The 21,049-nt window shown below is 46.9% G+C and overlaps 1 protein-coding gene across 2 annotated transcripts in view; it reads right to left on the bottom strand.

Moving 5' to 3' along the window:
* The window catches only part of arhgap46a (Rho GTPase activating protein 46a), a 32,958-nt gene that overhangs the window by 8,743 nt on the left and 3,166 nt on the right, over positions 1–21,049 (bottom strand). For both annotated transcript variants that reach the window (XM_083971758.1, XM_083971759.1), the window contains exons 2-3: positions 11,806–12,312; positions 1,515–2,991 (exon numbers count right to left, since the gene is read on the bottom strand). In XM_083971758.1, the coding sequence (XP_083827884.1) occupies positions 1,515–2,991; positions 11,806–12,312 (1,984 nt within the window). The remainder of the gene's footprint in view (positions 1–1,514; positions 2,992–11,805; positions 12,313–21,049) is intronic.

Raw genomic sequence — 21,049 nt, 5'->3', positions numbered from 1 at the left:
ATGGGACGTATATTGTACAACTTCTACTTTCAGTAAAATTACAGATAGCTTACAGATGCAGCAGCACAGGGTGGTAATTTAGTTTTACTACAGATTGGGACACAACAGTGAAACAGCGGAAAATGCTTTCAGCTTATAAAAACATGAATTATTCATGGTCTTTGTGGAAATGGTCAGAGTCTCAGTGCATCCTTTGAAGTCAGTTCAAAGGTCTTTCAGCAAGAACAAATATGGAAAATGTAGAGCTGCTCATACATAGCAAGCCATAATCTGTGAGTGAGTGATATAACAGCAGGTCTGAAAAACATTCCAGGACAGGCTTAGGGGGCCTGCTCGCTGCTCCTTGGCCGTTGTCTGACATGCTAGAGCTACACTGGTACCAATAAGCCTCGGTACCAGCCTGACTCCCCCTCCTCATCTCCCTGCCAAGCACTGAGCCATATGGGCCACAGCGGCCCTCCTTCCTGACCAAGGGAAGCCATGTCCTGAATCGCTCTGGTCTGGCACAGGCCCCAGATGCCCGAGCACAGAGCTGGCGCATGAGCATACAGTACCTGCAGTGCGGGGCAGATGGTCGGTGGTAAGTGGATGACAGGTAATGCTGGGACTGTGGCCATTATAGTCAGCGGTGCTGTGCCTGCCCACTGCCTAATGTCCTGGGGACATTTATGCTTTCAAGATTGGAATGTGAGAGGCATTACTCACAAAATGGTTTGTGTTCCTTTCAAAGAGACAGATTAGCCTCACTCTTTTGATGCCCGAGCTCCCCGTTGAATCAAACATTCATAGCTGCAGAGGTGCGGCGGGACGGGACTGCTTCTGAAAACAGCACTGTAACGTATGGAGGCACGGGGCGTGATGCTGTTGCAAGAGGGGATTTGGAGATTAGCAATAACAGAACTTGGAATTGGCTCCACATGCTGCTACTTATGTAACTGTGTTCAGAAGTCAAACGCCTCTTTCATCTTCGATCATGTGCACCTTTTTCTAAGGCTCCTTGACGTCACCGTGGGCCATCCACATGTGTCCATGATGTATATTCTAATCCTCTGCAAAGTCAAAATACAACAAAATCTGATCTGCCCCAATAGTTGAGAGGAATATTTCTGCTCATTGAAGTGGACACGTTTATTCGCCACTTACAGCTCCCTCAGGACTAGACTACAACTCAACAATACAAAGAGAGCTGCTAAAGGTTCCCATAATATGCAGATGCTCTACTCAGACATTGACTTAACCTCATTTGACACAGTGAGAATTAATTATTCCCTAATCTGATAGCGTATCTTGAGAGACATCAGGGCACTTCCAGAGCAAACAAAGCTGAATCCTAGAAAACCTGCCGAGGTAAACAGACCACACAACAACACAGACGCAGCTGAGCTCATAATCAGACAGAGAAGAATCAAAATACTGGATTAGCTGTGATGAATTCTCTCACAGTCTCTGTTATTAACAACAATATAACTTTTACGGCTCTCAGACTCACACACACACACACACGGTGAGGTTACCTGGGAGGGTGGTCCTGGGGTCTCCGGTGAGGACAGGCTGGCCTGACTATTGATGCTCAGCTCCAGGGTGTCCACCTTCTCGTACGTCCTTTTCTGCCTCCCCGGTATCTCCAGAGGTGTCAGGGCAGGGTTGCCGTGGTTACCGGCCCTGTTTAGCGACCGGGGAACCCCAGCCAGGTCTTCTCGTGACGCGCACCTGCCCGCCGACCCTCCGCCCCCCGCTCCTCCTCCTCCTCCGTACCACCTGAGTGAGTCCGCGGGGGAGCGCGTTCGTGGTACAACGACCCTCTCGCTCATGTCCGGGTCGAGTCCGGCTCTCACTTCCCTCATGGTGTTGGAGCGGCTCACCACTTCCCTCATCTCGGCCATTAGCCTCTCGTTGAGGGCGCACAGCTCGCCGCTGCTGCCTACCGACCCGGGCCTGCCTCCGGCGCCGCCACCGGCTCCCACCCTCCTCCTGCTCTTTCTCCTCAGACTCGGGGAGGGGCCGGTGGAGTAACCGGAGTCCTGATAGTTTGCCGTGGCCTGTGGCGTCGACGAGGGGAAGTCCTGCGAGGCCTGGCTGCTTTGCCTGCTGTGCCGTGCTTCCATGGCGCGCTGCACGGTGGCCTCCAGGACCCGCCAGTTTTGTTTCTTGTCCAGTGTGCTTGGGCCTGGGGGTCCCGGGTCTCTGTCCCTCAACTGGCCTCGGGGTTGGGGCAGAGAGTGGGCCTGGGCCTGGGGGTGTGGCTGAGGATGAGGCTGAGGCTGGGTCAACACAGGATCCGGCCTAGAGGTAGGGGAAGGGGTGCGTGTGGGTACGGGAGAGCCGGATAGGAGCCCCTGTTTGGGGTCCACGTTAATCATGTGCTTGATGCACTCCAGACCAGCTGGGCTGTAGTCAGACGCAGAGGGATTCCTCCTGTGCCTGGACGCTGAGTGAGATGCGCCAGGGTGCTGGAGGTGTCTGGGCTTCTGGAGGCTTTGGGTAGGGGTCAAGCGAGACAGAGGTTGTCCATTGTATAGGTGCGCCCCCTCGACTTCCATGTCGATGGGGGGTTCGTCGTATATAGGACATTCTGAAACTGGCTCATCGTAGATCGGGGCAGTGCAGCCGTACTGAGGAGAGACGGGTCGCGGTGTGCTGGTCTGTGACCTGTGAAGGAGCGGACTGGGGTGGCTGCTGTCTGTGACCAAACAGAAGCTGCCGTTGCTGGCTTTTCTCAGGTGATGGGCCTGACGTGTGTCACCTGACATTTTGCCAGATGGAGCAGTTTTATATCCCTGGGGGGAGCTTAGGTGTCCTCCTTGGGCCTTGTTGCTGGAGGGATGCAGAGTGAAGGCGTTGGCTTTGTTGTGTGCACTGTGCTGGAGCTGCTGCTGCTGCTGCTGCTGCTGCTGCAGGGTCGGGCTGGCCTGGTTACGGCTCATGCTGTTCACCTTCACCAACATGGCTGCCTTTGAACCAGGTGCAGGCTGCCATCTTTGAGACGCATCCCTGACAAAAGACAAAACATGAGCAGAATTATTCAGCTGAAGCGAGAAAGTAAATGTTAAGTCTGAATATACATAGAAAAGTCAACATACAATAACACATAAGGACTATCATCATATTCAATTATGCACAGGCATGAAGCCGTTCCTTATATTTTTTCTATTTTAGAAAACTCAAGGCTGACAGGGCTGAGAAAATCAGCAAGAATACACAAATTCCTCTCCAAACATTTCGCTGACCTCCAAAGACTGTTCTCCATTTTTAGTCTGGCAGTTGTAATGGCCTGGTCAAACCCAAGAGACAATAACTGCAGTGTGTGTTGTGTGAACCAAAGGCCTAAAAATACCCAGTGACTGAACACAACACATCACATTGAAACCCTTCCTCTTAACATGTGTCACTAGAGCTCTGGATGATAAGCTATATATAAAATCTGATGGCTGTAAGGGTGTGAAGTAGCCCACTGTTGGCTCACGTGCTATAAAGGTTTGCTATTTCAATCAGTGAATGAACAACTGAGCAGCAAACCAGCAGGCCACATGAAAAAAAAAAAGTTGATCTGAGGGAAGTCAGGATTGTAGAAGTTCACAGCTGAGAAGATCTTTGCCAAGGTCCAGAGGTTAATTCTTCACCTCTTGGTTAGGCGGCTGGGCTAACTTCAAACCCAATGGGCCACTGCTAATCCCAGCTATTTAAAACAATCTGCCATCAATCTGGTCACGCTGCTATGGTCTGCTGCCCTCCACTCCGCTGTCGCCTCATAATCTTCCCCTGCAATCAGTAGTTTTCATTCCTCGGCTGATCAAAAACTTGCCCTCTTAAACCGGTGTTTTCTAAAGCGGGCCTTACTGCACATAAACACACACGGTTGGTGGACGGCCTGAGGAAGAGACATAATATAAACGCAGCACATGGCGCTGCGCAGGATATACAAGTTCAATGTACTTGCTCGCTTAATCAAAGGTCAGACAGGTAAATAAGTTCGACGGCAGGCAGAGGAGACTTACTGCGCCTCCTCCTCCAACGTCTACTTAACATTCAGTGGGGTAATTAATTAGATCAAAGCTGCTCACCTTCTGTCCTTGTAAATCCAAACACAAACAGATCAGTGTACAGCCAAGGCTAGTGTTCAAAGGCTTCCCTTTTCCAGGAGCACTGAGACTCAGCTGAGAGCTGAGCTGTAACGGCAGGAAGAGGACGCAGAGGGAGGAGAGAAAGAGGCGGAGTGACCCCCCCCTCTCCTCCCCACATCTCTCTGGAACAATGCTGAAACAATTCCCCTGAGGTCCTCAAGCCAACGGCAAACTTCCTCTAGCTCTCTCTCCCTCTCCCTCTGTCTCAGGACCCTGTGTCACCTCCAGTCTATAGAGTGAGTCACACCACCACCACCTCAGAGGTTTGAATGTAAACAGGCTCTCGTCTTCTAACGGTCCCACACATCCACCATCCAGAGCAGGGCCTGTAAACAGCTGGATCTCAGCCACTTGGCACGCCACCAGGACAGTCAGCCACCACTACCACAAACCATTGTTGTTGGGAACACTCCAAGTCCCCCTCTGCCGGCTCACCGAGACCAATCAAGACGGTTTACAGCCGAAATAACACGCAACACACACACACACACACAGACAGACACGTGTGAAGACAAGAAGCTCTGATGGATGGGATTCACCCCAAACCACCACTGTTTAGTTGTTACAAGCAAGCGTGAGTGTGTAAGGTTATACAGAGAGGAGGGGTGGGGGTTGATAGATGACAGCTGTAAACGTGAGAAGCCACTGTTTGTACTCTTTGAAACAGTGTATGTTTTCTCACTCTGGTCTTGTCAAGCAGGAGGAGGTGATACAAATGCTACAAAATCGTTCCCACCTCGGCAGCTGACACACAGCTGACTGTTTCACACCGGTTTACTACAGTAGAAACAGCTCACACATGAAACATCAAGGACTTTTCCTTTTAATTGGAGGTCCAAGGGAACATGGCGGACCTCACACACACAGAACCACAATAATCAAATTCTTCTTCTATTATCCACAAACAAATCAAACCTTGTTGCTCATACAAAAAGTCGCTATCTCTGGGGTTTCGTGTGAAAACACTCATCCGTCTACCATGTTCCTGGTGGCTAGGGCGATATACTTTATGAGGACTGACCCTGATACGCTAGTGGCCACTACTTCCTGTCTGAGGAGGTCGTGCAGAGGATTGGAGAGAGAGGGCTTCCCCATATCTAGCACAAACAGGAAATGCCTAATGCAATGTTCACACACTGCACACAGAGCGGAAGTATGGACTAAATCTAAATCAGAGTGCTTATATGTAGCTTTACCAAATGTTTGACTTATGGGTAATTCTATATCCGCGGACAAAAGTAGCTCATGAGATATAACATCACATCCAAAAAATACAACACTGCTCTATATTATTCTTTCCTGTCCATACAAACCCTAAATTATACCTTATGATGATTTTTGGTAACAACACTAAACAGACTATTCTTCGGGGACTGAAACTGGATATGTTCACAGGCCTGTGAGGAGCGATCTGCTAAGTTCAGCTCACGGTGCTGGGACAGAGGGATTTTGTCGGGCTTTTGTCTCTGTTGTTTGCCTGCCATTGTCCTGGCCGGGCCCAGCAAAGGTCTAGCATGTTCACCCCCTCCAGCACTGGCACATTATGTTAGATGTCAGCAGGGAGGGAGCTTGGTGTGATGATGATCGTCACCATCGCATGGAGGCCGAGTAGCAAACTGCAGTAAGGTTGGTGTACAGTGTCTTCAATCTCGCTCCAAAGCCCCTAATCCCATTACCCAGCTGGAACAACTCACATATCAGTAAACCTGGGGTCAACCAAATAAGAGTACGACTACAGCAAACTCCAAAAGAGAGAGACGAGGATAGTACAATGGTGAGAAAGTACAACAGGCCTAGGCTGGGGAGACATTTGATGGGGGATGTGGGGGGCGAAGGGAGATTGGGGGGTGGGGGGGGTAAAGGAGAACAGAGCTGGAGAGACAAGAAAGCAGGGTGTGAGCCTGTGTAAATGAGAAGGGGTGGGGATTAGTCGTGGGAGAGTGCAGCGAGGGAATGAGCGGGAAGGCTGGCATTCCTCAGGGCCCATTCAGGGGCCTCCGTGGCAGTGTGGGGAGCCTCAACACAATGCGTGGCTGTGCCATCGTCACGGAGACGCCTCCCTCAACAACAGCAATGGAGTGCAAAAGGGTAAGGGGTGGGAGGAGTTGCGGATTTGGAAACTCAACCTGAAAGAGCCATCTTCACCTTCCAGATACAGTTTAGACAAACAGACAGGCTCTTACGTAAGACTGAACAGGCCTGGACTATTTTTTCTCCAGAATGAAAGTTGTTTGGAAAGGGTGTGTTGCCTGCTAGGAGTCAGCCTGTCAGGTGTTTGTTGATTGTTAGCTGAAGGAGGGGATTACTCACAGCAATTTATTACAGAGGTTAAAAGAGACATGATAATTATCACTGGGAGTGTGAGAACTCCCCAGATTTTTCTAAATCTCTCGCTGCTGCTGCTTGCGAAGAGGTAATCTCCATTTCAACATTTCTCAAGCACACATGATTAGACACAGAGTGCACATGCACACACACCTATTGCATGCCCGCACTGACGCTTACAAACCCCTTCATTCAGAGCCTGGAGCTAGCATGTGAGACCTTTAGCAAGACAGAAAAATGTTAGATAAAACGAAGTTAGAGGCCCTTTGGACACCAATGGGATAATCTGATTGGCCTCTGCGGCAGCAAATCAACTTAACGGTCAGCAAATTTCAATTAGTCTCAGCAGCCCGAGTGTCTCACACCCACAAACGCTGTCTCAGATATCTCTGTCACTGCTCTGAATATTCTTGTGTTCAGGCCGTCTCAAGAGCCAACTAAATACACCGCTGTCAGCAGATGTTCTGTTTCTTCTTTCTTTCCTGACTGGAATAACTGTTGTTGGAAAAGTAATCAGCTGAGTCACTTTGGCGGATAGGGATATGGAATTGGAAGTTCTTAAATTTAACCCCTGGGAATAGTGGGGGTCTGAAAAACAGGGGTTATTATTAACATTGGCTGGACAGGAAGAGGAAATGAGGTCGCACAGGCCAAGCTTCTGCTACACAAACACCTCAGCGCACGGACCAATGGGATCACTGCGATTTGCGTATGGGAAGGAAACTGAAAAGACAAAGAGGATTCACCGAGGACAATGTCATATCTACTTCCCCGACATTCAAAGATAATTTTCTTCTCATTTTTGAGCACTGGTGTAAAACAAAAAAAAATGAAACAGAAGTATAGAATAACATTTTGGGCCTGTGGCAACGCTGGCAACCACCTAGTTCCTGTAAGACACCTTCAGAGGACCAGCTGTCCTGCAACAGCTGAAGTGACGCACCTCCCTTGTCTGAGCCAAGATGTCTACCAGCTGTGCGTGTCTGTGGCTCCCGCAGCCCGACCCTGCGAGGAGTGCTGGGATGGGCCAGAGGACAGCCACTAGGATCAGTTTGAAGGGGACAGGATACGGCCAAACCCAACTAGATTCCTGAGAGACCCCGCCTCTGGAATTTGAAAGTGTATCTGAAACTCTTCTCATGAGGCCAGATCCCACTATAGCACACTATTTGGCTGACATGATTAAAAATGGATTCTCTACTCGTACACACACAAAAACACACACACACACACACACACACACACACACACACACACACACACACACACACACACACACACACACACACACACACACACACACACACACACACACACACACACACACACACACACACACACACACACACACACACACACCAATAGTCTCTTCACACTGCGAGTCAGCTGAAGCAGCAAGCCTGAGGCCAGTTCACATGTGGTAGCACTGCTTCTTCAATGGAGGTACTCCACCTCACCCACAACATCGGGGAGAAGTGTGTTGGAGTGTTTCAGCGATATCTAAAATAAAACAAGAGCCACATAAAACTGCAGCTCTCTAATTTAGGTCCTGACACTGCCGTAAACATTGCTTTTACAAGACAGACATGCGGAGGAACATCACAGATTAAAAAAAAGAAAAGAAAAGAAATAAGGACACTGTCACTGCTAACCAGACGAAAGCACTAAGGCATATAAGGTTCAAAGTGCAACTTTTTCACAAAGGAAAAAAAAAACGACTTCCTTATTATAGGCAGACTTAAAACTCCATCTGGAAAGAGCAGAAAAAATGAGCTTACCCCACCAGGAGATAAAACAAGTCTTTCCAGTGTGTGTAAAAATGCTGTGGCTACGTCCTCAGAGTGGCGGGAGATGAAAAGCAAGAGAGGCTTGTGCTCTCGCAGTAAACATTCAGACAATGTGTGACTCATTAAAAACTTAAAAACTTTATCTGCCTCATAAGACGCCCCCTCATTTCCTACATAAACCCACTGGTAAGTTCTTCTACATGACTCAGTGCGACAGTCACAAGTGTAGGGAAGTCTGTTTTCTTTTTGCCTTTTTATACTTTTTCTTTCATGATAGGGGTTTATTCAGAAATTCCCCCAAAAAACTGAAACTGAAACTGAAAATTGAAAGACAAGGTGTCTAGTTCTGTATTTGAGTTTGTTCTGTTTTCAGACACTTGACATTTCGCAGTTATCTACATTTGCCGTCAACGTCCCCCTAACTAAACCCATTGCAAACTCACTATAAAACCAGCTATCTTGTCTCTTTATAAACACACAGAGAAATAAACAATGTAACAAACCAGTTGACCACTTAAATACTAATACACCAACGTCTGTGTTTGCTGTCTGAATCTTTTTAAAGGAATCCAAAGCTGACGATCCAGAAAGGCGAGTTTTGAGTGTCTAATGTCAGCGTGACTGTCTTAGATTGAATGGCGGTGCGCTGCTATATCATTACAGGGGCTAAATGAGAGGGCACATACAAGTCATTTGGTGTTCTTCACCATTCAGCATATCTAGACTTCCTGCATAGAGAAAGCTTTCGGTTGACCCCTGAGGGACAACTGCCTTAAAGTGAGGGCTTTTGTTCCTTTTAGTGGTCCATTATACTCCCCAGGCCAGCCCATAAGACAAAAGAGTAATATGACCCTGATGTGAACCACCTTGGGTCACTTCTGGGTTGTCTTCCTCCATGCTGTTGTCCGTCCTCAGCAGACTTTTAACGTCCACTCAACCTCAGCAGGGTTCTCCAACTTAAAAGCTCTGGTGCAGAGCAGCAGCCCACACACGGTGAAGATGGGCATACACACAAATCACACATTATGTATGGTGGACCCCCACCCAGATGTTACCTGGTTGATGACTACAACAGACAGACACACTCGTGTATTGAAAGGTGGGTGAAATTCAATACAGATGTTGTGAGTTAGTTGATCTGTAACACCTTTAGTTCCTGCGTCGTGGAAAGAGATCAGATTGCTTCAGTTTCCTGTGCTTACAACCACATGTGACTGACTGACATGTTTACCTCTTGAGACCAAGGTACTTCCCTGATGAGCTCCACAGGCTCAAAGTGCCCAGAAATTCCCAGGGCATGTGATAAGACTTGGCCAATGAGTAACAGATTTTGGCAGCCAAGCTGAGTGTGGTCATATGTCTCTACTTCCTACAATCATGTACGTAGACATAAGATAAATAAAGATATCATCTTTAAAAAGAGAGGAGAGACAGACAGAGAAAGGAAAGTCAACCAACCAACCAGTGCTTAGAATAACACAAAGGGTGTGCTGCGTTAACACTTTGGAAAACTCTTTTATCTACTATGAACAGATATATTAATAGCCCCAAAAACAAAAGGAAGCTGGTGTTGGAAGAACTGGGATTGTCCCATCTCCACGCTGAACCGCATTGTTTTCAGAGGTCATAAGTTAATAACATTTAATCTACTCTGAAATGTCACAGAGAAAAAAAAGGAGGGAAAAGGAACATGTGAAGACATGTCTACAATAGCTGAGCCGCTCAAACCAAACAGTGTGGAATTTCAAACAATGACAAAGTCCTACTACACTAAAGGAGCTATAAAAAAAAAGCTATGACCAGAAGGTGTATGATCAAGAAAACAGGAAGCCCACTATGTTGTCATGAAAGCCTGTAGCACTCCCACTCTGGGTGGGACGGAACAATTAGCTAACCTCAAACCACTATGACCAACTCTTCACTTAAACTTTCTCCCTTGCTCATTACTCATTCATCTTTGTCATTATCAGTGAGGCTGACCACTAACCGACAGCAAGTACCGGTATGTCTGAGTTTGTTTTCAACCATTTTGAGCTGTCACATGCAACTCCCCCTGTGCATTTTGAGGATGAGTATCCAATTACCTGCAGAGATGGAAGCTAGTGAACATACGAAGGGCCATATGGCTGAGAAGGGCATTGTGGTTTAAAAGCCCTTTTACATGGGCTATTCAATGTGGGAATGTTGCACCTTTATTCTGCCTTGGCGCTCTGTATAAAAGGTATGAACATGGAATGAGGGGGCATTGTTGTTTAAGCCGGCAGAGGAGGAGGTCACAGAGCCAAATCGATCACTGCATAAAATGGGAGAGCTGGCATGGCAGGACACACAGACGACGCTGTTGTTTTATGTGTCATGGCTCCAATTCTGGCTCCCCGGCATGCGCATCTAAACTCACACACTGTGGCGGTGATGCCTTGTTTTGTTTGTTTCAGTGTAAACGAACAAGGGAACATAATGAGGGGTCTTCTTATTAGCAGTGTAGAGGGATCTCCACTCCTCAGCTCCACAGCTGGCAATTGTTTTAAGAGGAGACAGAAAATATTCTGGGAAAGGTTGACTCACTAGGGCAGAGTGAGACCCCTGTGTGCGGGGAGTTTTAACACACACCAGGGAATTGAACAGGGCTCCACTAGTCCACAACAACCGCAACTGACCAATTAGTCCCCCCCCCCCCCCTCCACCGCCACTGAGTAATTCCATAAGATCAGGGGGTCAGAGGACGGCCAAGGTGAGGTACAAGAGGACCCTGGAGGAACTGGAGAGCCAGAGTCGCCGTAGAAAACCAGCGGGGTTTTGCCTTGTTTATAGGAAGCTGGAATGTAAAGGTTCTGCTTGTTATTAACCACAGACAACACTCTCACATGCCTCTCATGCATGCACATTTAATCCCTCACCCATAAGAGGCGTTACAGTCCTTGATGGCCTGGGGTTTAGATTTGTTTTAGGAAAATGAAATGAGCGTTGGAGCGGTGCGGAGCAGGGTGGTGGTGGTGGTGGTGCACACAGAAGGACACTAAGACGGCCTCAGTGGCGCCGTGCCAGGGGAAACAGAAGTGGCATGTCTGGAATCTGTCTTGGAGGGAAGAGATGGTGGTTTGGAAGAGGCCACAACACCGAGCACATGATGGTGTGTCTCTGAAGGAGTTACTGTTAGGGGGCCGTTCTGCACCACCAGTAACCCTAGCGTGAGTGTGGGGGGAAAATGTCGTGCTCCGTAATAGAACTGACCATTCTCCCCCCATTTGGTAGCGATTTGCTGGAAATGGCTGAGCAGCACAGTTCACGGGCAACGGTATGGAAACATGCGACATATGGAGGAATGTTCAGATAAGTGAGAATGAAAATAAAAAAGCAGTCTGAGTTCAGCTCGAGTGGGCAAAAGTCAAAAATAATCCTGCATGTTCTCATGGTGGAAGCATTTGAAAGTCATTACAACTCACTATACCACATGCTGCGATGACTATCACGTTTCCCCCCTTTTCTCCTGGTAATAAGATCCACTAATGATTAAGCACAATTCTCTTTCCAGATTTACTGTAGGGGGCTACTGAAAGTTGGGTCCAGCTTACCTCTGTGGGTCTTTGCTGCCATCTGTGCTCTGTTCATTGCTGCTTCCATCCCCCTGCGATCTGCTGTCTACCGCTGGGTCCATCTCAGGGTTGGCAGTTTCCTCGCTGGTCTCCGGGGCTCTGGGGAGAGGGCTGTCTCCGTCCTGCTCGGGCAGAGGGGTGCAGTGCCCTTGGCTCCCTACACTGCTGATACTCCCCGTGGTCCCATGGTGGTGCCTGTCCACGCCCCCTCCAGTCCGCTTGGCCTCGCTGCTTCGCTTCATGGCCTGGAGTTGGGAGAGGGGCACTATGTCGGCTCCCTGGGGTCGATGCCAGACCGTACGGCGACCAGTGGAGTTGTAGTAGTAGAAGCGGCCGCTGTGAGGGTCAAACAGCTCCCACCACTGGTTACCGTCTGCCTGGCGGACAGGAACGCCTACAGGAGGATCCCAGCCGCACTCGCCAGTGGTCAAGTTCACATACATACGCTCGCGGGAGCGTGGCTCCAGGATCTCCACCCAATCAGCGCTGAAAGAAATAAAGAAATGAGACAAATGTTAAAGCTCTGTTTGAATTTAAAAATGGCGACAGGATATGATGATGCACTAGTCACGCCTGACTACTAATCGAAATTGAAAAGCGGTAAACAACTCACACTGTTTGACAGACTGAAAGGCTCAAAATGCCCACTGGCCCATATGGAGAGAGTGTCAGTGTTTGTGTCCCCTACATGTATCCATCTGTATGTGTGTGTGTCTTGGAAGTGATGTCATCTTTGTGGCAGGCAACGGAGCAGCGGGGGTGTTGTCGTGTATGTGTGTTTCCCTGAATAAGGAGGCAGGTGGACACACTCAGTGAGACACCAGGCACGGAGTCAGCAGGGCCCAGAGAACCATACGCTCCGAGTGCCACTAACGCAAAAAAAAAAAACCCACAGAGCTCAACTACAATCACAGGGTGACAGCAGCCAGCTCAGCACAACACACATAGACAATAAAACAAGAGACAGTGGAGAGGGGAGGTGCAAAACAGAGAAAAAGGGGCAGAGAGAGAAACAACCTGGTTGTCAATCCACCTGAAAACTACACCAGAAAAAAAAGGGCACAGATAAGAAGGACAACCAATTACATTTAATTAGAGCATGAACTGATTTCAAGATAAACGATAAGGCAGTCTATTTGTGTTCATCAAAATGTGAGGCATATTGAAACCGAATTATATAATGTATGTGCTGAAGCTATCCACATAAAAAGTCAGGGTCAATAAATACATCTGACAAATAGGTGCAGGACTGCAGTTTGCTGGTATATCTAGGTCATGCTACCCTTTAGTGGGCTCAATTATGACTCCTTTGATCCAGTTCCCTAATGCAGGCCTTAACTGTGACAGAAAATCCATGTGGGAACACTGCAAACAGCCAGCTAGAGTCCTTTATCCAGGCTCAGCATCACAGTAGACGTCTAGGTTCGAGCCAGAGAAAGGACTCAAAATATCCAATAAATCACAACGCTCCTTTCTCTTCTCTTGTAATGACCACTTGAAGGTCCTGGCAAGGCTATGGTCCTTTCTCTTTTCTTAGTATCCCACCCCGAATATAGCCTTGCATCTCTTTCCTCAGTGGGGACTGGGGAGGAATTAGTGTCACAAGAATCTACCATAGGTTTTGGATATTTTCCCAGCTTTCTCAGGACAGAAAAGCTTTTCTTCTCCCTGTCATGGTTTCTTTGTGGTATGAGCCTTCAAGTCCAGGCTACCTGTGATGGTCACAAGGGGACACGAAGCTTAGCAAAGATAAGAGCGTCTACAGTGTCCAACAAACACCCACATTCGCTTCTCATGTGCCTTCCAATCAACCCTGTGTGCGGCCGGCGCCCCCCCTGGCCTCAGAAATAGACACAGAGGAGTGTGGTGCCAGTCAGGTCTGGCAGGGTTACAATGTCACTCTGCTGGCTACAACTCACTGGGAACAACAGCTGTTCTCCCTTTTAACTGCAAAATCTTTGAGTAATTTTTAGTGCACCTGACCATCACTCATTTAGTATCAATCTGAATCTCTTTCATGTGCTGCCAGAACCAGCCTGCAGCTCCCCATAGGCTAATTTAACAGCCAGGTAAACACAGAAAAAACATGCAGAGAGATATATAGGGACTTTCTACATACTGTCCACCCATGGGTCCCACTGCTCTATGCTGGGAAGCCATCTGGTCCAGTCCCTCACACCAGGCAAGCAGCGCTGACCTTAGCAGGCTCAACATGTAGGTTGTTTTTATATAGTGTTTTTTTAACCCACCTGGGATGACAGGTGGGAGGACAAGAGGAGACATTTGGATTTTAAAAAGTGTTAAAAATGTTTAAGTGAATGTTTTCTTGAGCTTGGATTCAGTATAGCAGAGTCGTGTTTACAGTCTGACTACACACAAAGAGAGGGGCCCCAGGGGCCCGACTAAAAGAAGACGACTTTCAGACTGATTAGATCCACAACACATAATGGGCAGCAAGCCGAGCAAATGGGACATTCAAAGCAGAGGCCAAACAGCCAATACAACCCCACACATACATAATAACACAGCTTTTTATCCCTTCACTGCTCCTGGCATCAAACAGAGGTTTTCCCAGACTGAGAAACCGATCTCTCCATGTTGGCTTCCTTGTTATTAGAGTCTGTGTTTGTCATCATCACTCTCTGCAAATTCACTGTTTTGTATCTGAAACCAAATAAACCAAATCGCTTACAAACGTGGAGTGAGAGAAAGCTCAGACTTTCATCACATCATCACAACCATCAGTGTGTGCACCCCAACAGGAAACCACCAGGAGTTTGAGGGTCAACTATGGAGGCCATGGCTGACGAGTTTAGCAGCACGGGGTGTAGTGGTTGCATAAGGACTCTTCCCTCTGGGTAAATATACAGCAGTTAGAGCTGAGAGGGGACCTGCTGAGCTCTGTTGACATGACCAGATAAGCAGGAAGACGGACCGGTGTTCAGGTTCGTGAAATTCCTGGAACATCACTCAAACAGACATGTGAGAGATTACATGTGTTTGTCAAACACAAAGGAACTTGTCTTCTGCAGGATTTACCATGACTGAGATCAAAACATTCCTTATTTACATTTACATTGAAATGTATTCCCAAAACCCTAACCCAAAATTATATTAGCTTGACTATCAAAATGAGATAAAAGTGATTCAATTGCCTGAAGTAGTGGACCAACTAAAACTTTTAATGAGCATGATCCTAGTTGCTATGCATTTTGCTGAAAAGTTGCTGTCCGTAACGTAAATTAACTTCAGCATACTCAGCTTTAGGCAATTCCCTGACTCAGACACAAAAGTATAGTGCAGCGCTCCAAACAACTGAGGCAGTCGGCCTCACGCTGCAAATGCTCATAAATGGATTGGAATGCAGTCTGCACTTGCTCAACGATGTTTAACTCCAACAGAAATGTTTTATATTGATCTAAAATTAACTTATTACACACAAGGCCCTCGGAGTGAAGGACACAGCACCTGATTTACCTCTAGGGAAACGCAATCTAATTGAGACTGACTCATATGCCAGAAACCCATGTTTGGAGTTCGTGTGGTCGTTCACCGCTTTCAATAAACACATGGACAGAGAGTTCAGGCGTAGTCGTATTTTTGCAGAGTCCACTAGAAATATTTTCATGATTGGTAATTTTTAGTTGACCCAAGACTTTACTGATTATAAATGATTTTTCTTTCCCTTTTTGGAAAAGCTGTTTTTTCCAGCAGTGCTCCTCATTGAATTTCCTTTAATTCATCTTCAAACCTCCATTGCTTAATTTAAAAAGGGTTTGTCATTCATTTGATGACATGAAACAGTTGTGAAGTATTTAGAAACCTGTGTATGCAATCTAACGGTAACACACTCCTTTCTGTCCCATGGCACACTGGGTCTTTGTCTCCCATTTGGGTCAAGGAGACGCCTCAGCAGCCTATGGTTGTTCCACAGCGACTAAAAATAAAGCTTGTCAAATTGTAAAAAAAAATATCTGCGCAAACAAAGGCCACCACTGAAATGAAGAGGCCAAACTGACACACACATACACACACAACACAAACACGCGCACACAAGCACACCTTTGCCATCTTGTTATTGCCAGTCCGAATGTGCGAGAGGTCTCCTTCTGAAGGAGAAATACTTCATCTGTCTTCCACAATTTACAGTTAGCTCCAAAAATAACTAGAACTCAGAGCGGTTTCCCAGAGCGAGGGAAACAACAGAATATAGCTCATGGAATCTGCCCCATTGTTCGAAGCCGAAGCCAAAGTGTAAATGGCACTTTTCCCAGCAACGGTAAACACAGAGGATTGGACAATACGTTCTCTAGAAATAGGCTAACATGCAGCCTTGTGTCATTGTCCAGCTTTGGATTTCACACAAACTCAAAAACCGTTGCGGTTGTTGATTACATCAAAAAGATAAACCGTACAGGGGGAACAAAATGATTGTTTTCACTATGTAGCATAGAGTTTTGACTAAACTACAGCAGTAGCCTTTTATCAGATAATCTAGTAATGGCTGAAATGCAGCTTTATGCTTCGGTGCCACTGTGGCATTTCTGATGACAGATAGCATGCCTTCAGGAACTGGGCCAAATGGGGGGTATTACTGCATTCATTTGTCCATAAATTTGTTAGGGTGAGACAAACAGGCAAAATCAGCAAGCCAGTTAAACTCCCATTTGCCGCTGAGCGCTCTTGTGAGGTAACCTCTAACCTTTTCCGACAACAGCCTGCACTGAGTGGTTGCTTGTGACCGTCCCTTGTGGACCAAGCCAGGCCGAGTTCTCACACAGGGCCTGCCATTCATCTAGGAAACCTTAGCACTGCGTTCCCCAGGCCCAGCAACAAGTGCCAAGGTCCACCCCAACCAGTATATTTACAGAACTGCTGTTTCCTATTTAGACACATAAAAACAACCTTTCTCCTCAGATACTGGTCTTAAAATAAGTCATCACTCACAGGAGAGGGAGGGATTTAAACTCACCTAACACAGGTAAAGCTATTGAAAATATGAGAAACCAATGGCAATTTCCTTTGAAAAGGACAAGTAGAGACCTGAGCCTCAATATAATACAAGGAGTGATCTACCCAAAGCTCACTACTGTTTGATTATGTATAAACCATGTACAAAGTCTATTCAGCATCGCTGCTAGGCAACCTGCTTATCTAAATATTGTAAAACAAGAGCAGGGACATGGAGCAACCACTGAGTGCTTGGCAGCAGCTCCAGTAGCTTTGACTAACGAAGAGCGTAACCGTAAACCTGGCACGTTGACTGCTGTGGCCACGGTCCCCTTAACAGGAGTGAAGTGGACAGCAGCTAGTGTACGTAAGCCCATCAGCAGCACTGCAAAGATAAGCCTGCACTAAAACAAACTTTTTACTTTGTTAATTAAAAAACGTACTATCCATTTATGAATAAGAAACCTCCATTGGTTTTGCATGCATGCAATTTTGTGTCTTTCATATTTCAGTCGATGGTTGATTGCTGGTTTATTAAACATGTGTACAGGGGCTTTGCAGCACCTTCATTACATTATGGTCCTGATATAGCTGACAATTACCCCCCTTGAAAGTCTCAATAACATATTGTGGCAACAAAACAAAACAAAAAATGATGGCTCAGCTTGGGCTACATTTTTCCATTGCCAGTACTTGTTGACAGTGAAGACATGAATGAGGTTTGAGAGCAGCTCATGTTCTTATCAGAAGTATAATTTAGCCTTTGAAAAGTCACATGTTTATTTCCTGGAAACTGACCCAAATGTTTCGGCTGGAAACAGAACTGGGACGAGGTGTAGTCGTCTCTGTGCAGGATGTGTGTGTCTGTGTGTGTGCAGGCTTTTACACTCCACCCAGGCATCCAGAACAATCAGAGGGAGAGGGGATGGCGCACATGTTTCAGAATGATGACAGAAAAAAACCTGCACCTGTCACACACACACATTCTTTGGTCCTTTTGTGCAACACCTCCCGTTCCTGCCGAGTTACCAGGGTTACAGGTCAGTCAAACTCACGGTACATTTGCCTGAGTGTGTGTGGGTGTACGGTTGCTGTAGTTAATTTAACAACAAACATGTTGGCATAAAGACTCACTGCCAAGTCTGTTACAGAGTAATAGACTTCGGAGAGGGGACTTGGCTTTCATCCACAGAGAAACCCTCATAAAGTTAATGCTAGGGGTCAGGAAGCTGTATATTTATCTTGTTCTCATACTTAATGTGCTTTGTAAACAAGACCCACAGGGCGGCACAATGCCAGTCTTGTTTACTCTTTTGCCTCTCGTTAGAATTTCTTTTGGTGAATTTATCATTGTAATACCTCTAACAGACAAAGAGGTGTGAAAAAATCAATGGGTGAGAACTTGAGATTGATGACCAGCCGACAGGACTTTCAAATAACTCCTTAACAACTTCTTTGCAAATATTACACTTTCACAATGTGAAAACATATTTTATTTTTCTTTCTCTCTTTTTAGCCTTTCATCAACACTAAACCGTTCCATCATAAACAACCAAGTGTTTACATCTTTCTGAAACACTAACACAAGACTAAACAAACTGTTCACAGTTTATTTAAATAATTGAAATACTCAAACTCTGTAGGAATTTTAAAAAGTTGTCTCTCCCCTAGTGTTGGGCGATTTTGACATTCTCAGATCGTCCCAATCGCCCTCCCTGGAGATCGCCGATAGACCTATCTATCGCCCGGGTCCGGGGGGGGGGGGGGGGGGGGGGGGGGGGGGGGGGGGGGGGGGTGCGGCGTATGAGTATCGCTTTTACCGTGCCCTGCTGTCATGCTGTCATGCATGCGCGCTTCTCTCTCTCTCTGTGTGTGTGTGTGTGAGGGCTAATAACGGAGAAAGAGCACTATGATCAATGAACGGAACGCTATTGCGTTGCCGAAAGCCGAAAAATCTATTCTGGCGGACGTAATTTATTTGTGGCATTAGTGAACACCTCGTCGGGCTGTAACATACAGTAACAGGGCTGGCGTCGGCAGCCTAGTCACAGCCACAACACCAGCTAAACGTGTTTCCTCAAATTTGAGGCGGAGTGGCCACCCTGTTTACTACAGAGATTTTGTGTGCGGTCATATGACTACCTGGCTCCGTCTGATTGGACGTCGCCAGTGGCTGCATTTGATTGGTGAAACACTGTCATTTGACAGAGTATCTGTTGGAAGCAGCAAGCCAAGCGGCTTCATTAAAACAAAACAAACAGATTGCGCATTAGATCAATAAAAAAGTAGCGAGTATGTGTGTGTGTAAAATCGCCAAGAAAACAAAACATCGCCGCTCGTCCTTCCAATCGCCGATAGACGATTGGATCGCCAATCGGCACAACCCTACTCTCCCCACATATTTTTGTGATGCCTTTAACTCATAGATCCTCTCACATAACAGTGAAAACTGCCATCAGCCCTAAAGCAGAAAACAAAAAGTAATATGCTGAGTTTATGTGGATATATTGAAGCAAAATCTGTAGTCGTGGAGAGAGTTGTAATTAACACAAATGTGAGGTTTTGCTTTTTAATGTAGATAGAGTTTTCAAACTGATCCACATGGCCTCAAACAGGTTCCTACCTTTTCTCTCCACTGCACCCTCCCTCCCTCCCTCCCTCCCTTATCCCTTTTCCTGCCATCCCTCAGCAGCAGTTGTCAGTGTCCATTCCTCACTTGCCACGTGCTGACATTGGCAAACGAGTCCAGGGGTCGTCGTCTTTTACGGCGGAACACGTCAGGCATGATAGGGCTGGACTTATGTTAGGCGGCAGGGCGGCAGGTTGCCAAGGAGGGGAAGAGAGGTGAAGCACTTTAAGACTAAACAGCCGGGCAACCACATGCCTGGCAGTAAGAGCAAGGCTATATGGGAGGATAAAGATGAACAGATTCACCTCCAAAAAGGCCTGCATGGGTAAGACACAACCGAGCTGTTGATACTGAAGGTGACAGTTTGGTTATAAGTTAACAGTTTGCATCTCTCTTACTGCAATAGTAAAGGTGAAAGAAAAACACAACAGATTTACCACCTGAACACCCGTTTTGACAACATCCCTCAGGGAAGATGAGTAAATAGACTTCCTGGGAACTGTTATTGTTACTTTGAGAACAGCGTGACTGGCAGTTCTGTAACAAGAATCACCGCACACGCCTAAAACTGCATGAACCAGATGGTCTGGTTTGGCCACTGTGCTATATGATAAGTCCAATGCAATGTGTGCCACTGCTGGACATGAGGTCTATTTTAACTATGCCACGTGGTTTTAAAAAAAATGCACAATGGACTTTTCGTATTTTGAAGCTTTCTGCTCATTGCCAACCTGTGCTGCTTTCAGCACAAAAGAATACAAAGGACTGTGTCGACAGCTTGCTTGTGAAAGAAGACATTGATATGATTGAGAAGTTCTAGAAAATGGCTCCTTTTGCTGCAGTTTCTCAGTTTCTTGATATAGTGAATAGCAATAAACTGGTTACCTAGTTGACAAGAATGTCCTGTGATGACTCACGGCAATATGCATTACAAAGCCTGTGAAATGCCCCCTGCTCTGAAGCCTGTGATGGTACAGGACAATGCAGACTATTGTCAGATCAACAGGCAGACTTAATTCAACGAGAACTCTCTGTGTTGTCTCCACACAGGCGAGCCCAGCCAATCAGAGGTGAGCCAGGGAAGAGCTTGGGACATGTATACGGGGTCTGCAGTGACCTCCTTCAACAGCTGCCCTAATCCAGATCTAGAGACAGTTTCTCTTCTCCACAGGCACTGGATTAGACCGGATCTCACAAGGTCGCCCAGCCACCTTCAGCAAAGCTAGTCTTTCCCATGGTGCTCTCCAACCAGCGATTTTACATGGCCTCAGTGAATTCACTCCCGGTAGCTGCCAAAGTTTTCACCCCTCCACTGAAACAAACCGATTCTTCATGAGATGTTAGATAATAATGCCTACCTCGCCGCCGGTTCCAGGAGAACATTCTTGTGTTGGCAGTCTTGAATGTTACTTCAGATACCCTCGCAGTAATCCGCCTACAAACTAACCGCAGAGAAGCAGTGCTCTGTCATTTCTCTATGGAGAGTATTGTCTTGTCCCGCCATCCTGCCTTCTCCCACGAATACTGCAGCTTTTTTGCAGAAATGCTGGAAACTTCCGACCCCCTTACTGCTCTGCTGAACAGTCCCTGCCTGTCTGAGACACTACTCAGCAACAGGGTCAACAAATTCCCTTTTATAGGGGT

The sequence above is a fragment of the Trachurus trachurus genome (assembly GCF_905171665.1).
Source record: "Trachurus trachurus genome assembly, chromosome: 5".
Classification (NCBI taxonomy): domain Eukaryota; kingdom Metazoa; phylum Chordata; class Actinopteri; order Carangiformes; family Carangidae; genus Trachurus; species Trachurus trachurus.
The sequence above is the reverse complement of the archived record's forward strand: the minus strand, read 5'-3'. Positions and strand labels throughout refer to the sequence as shown.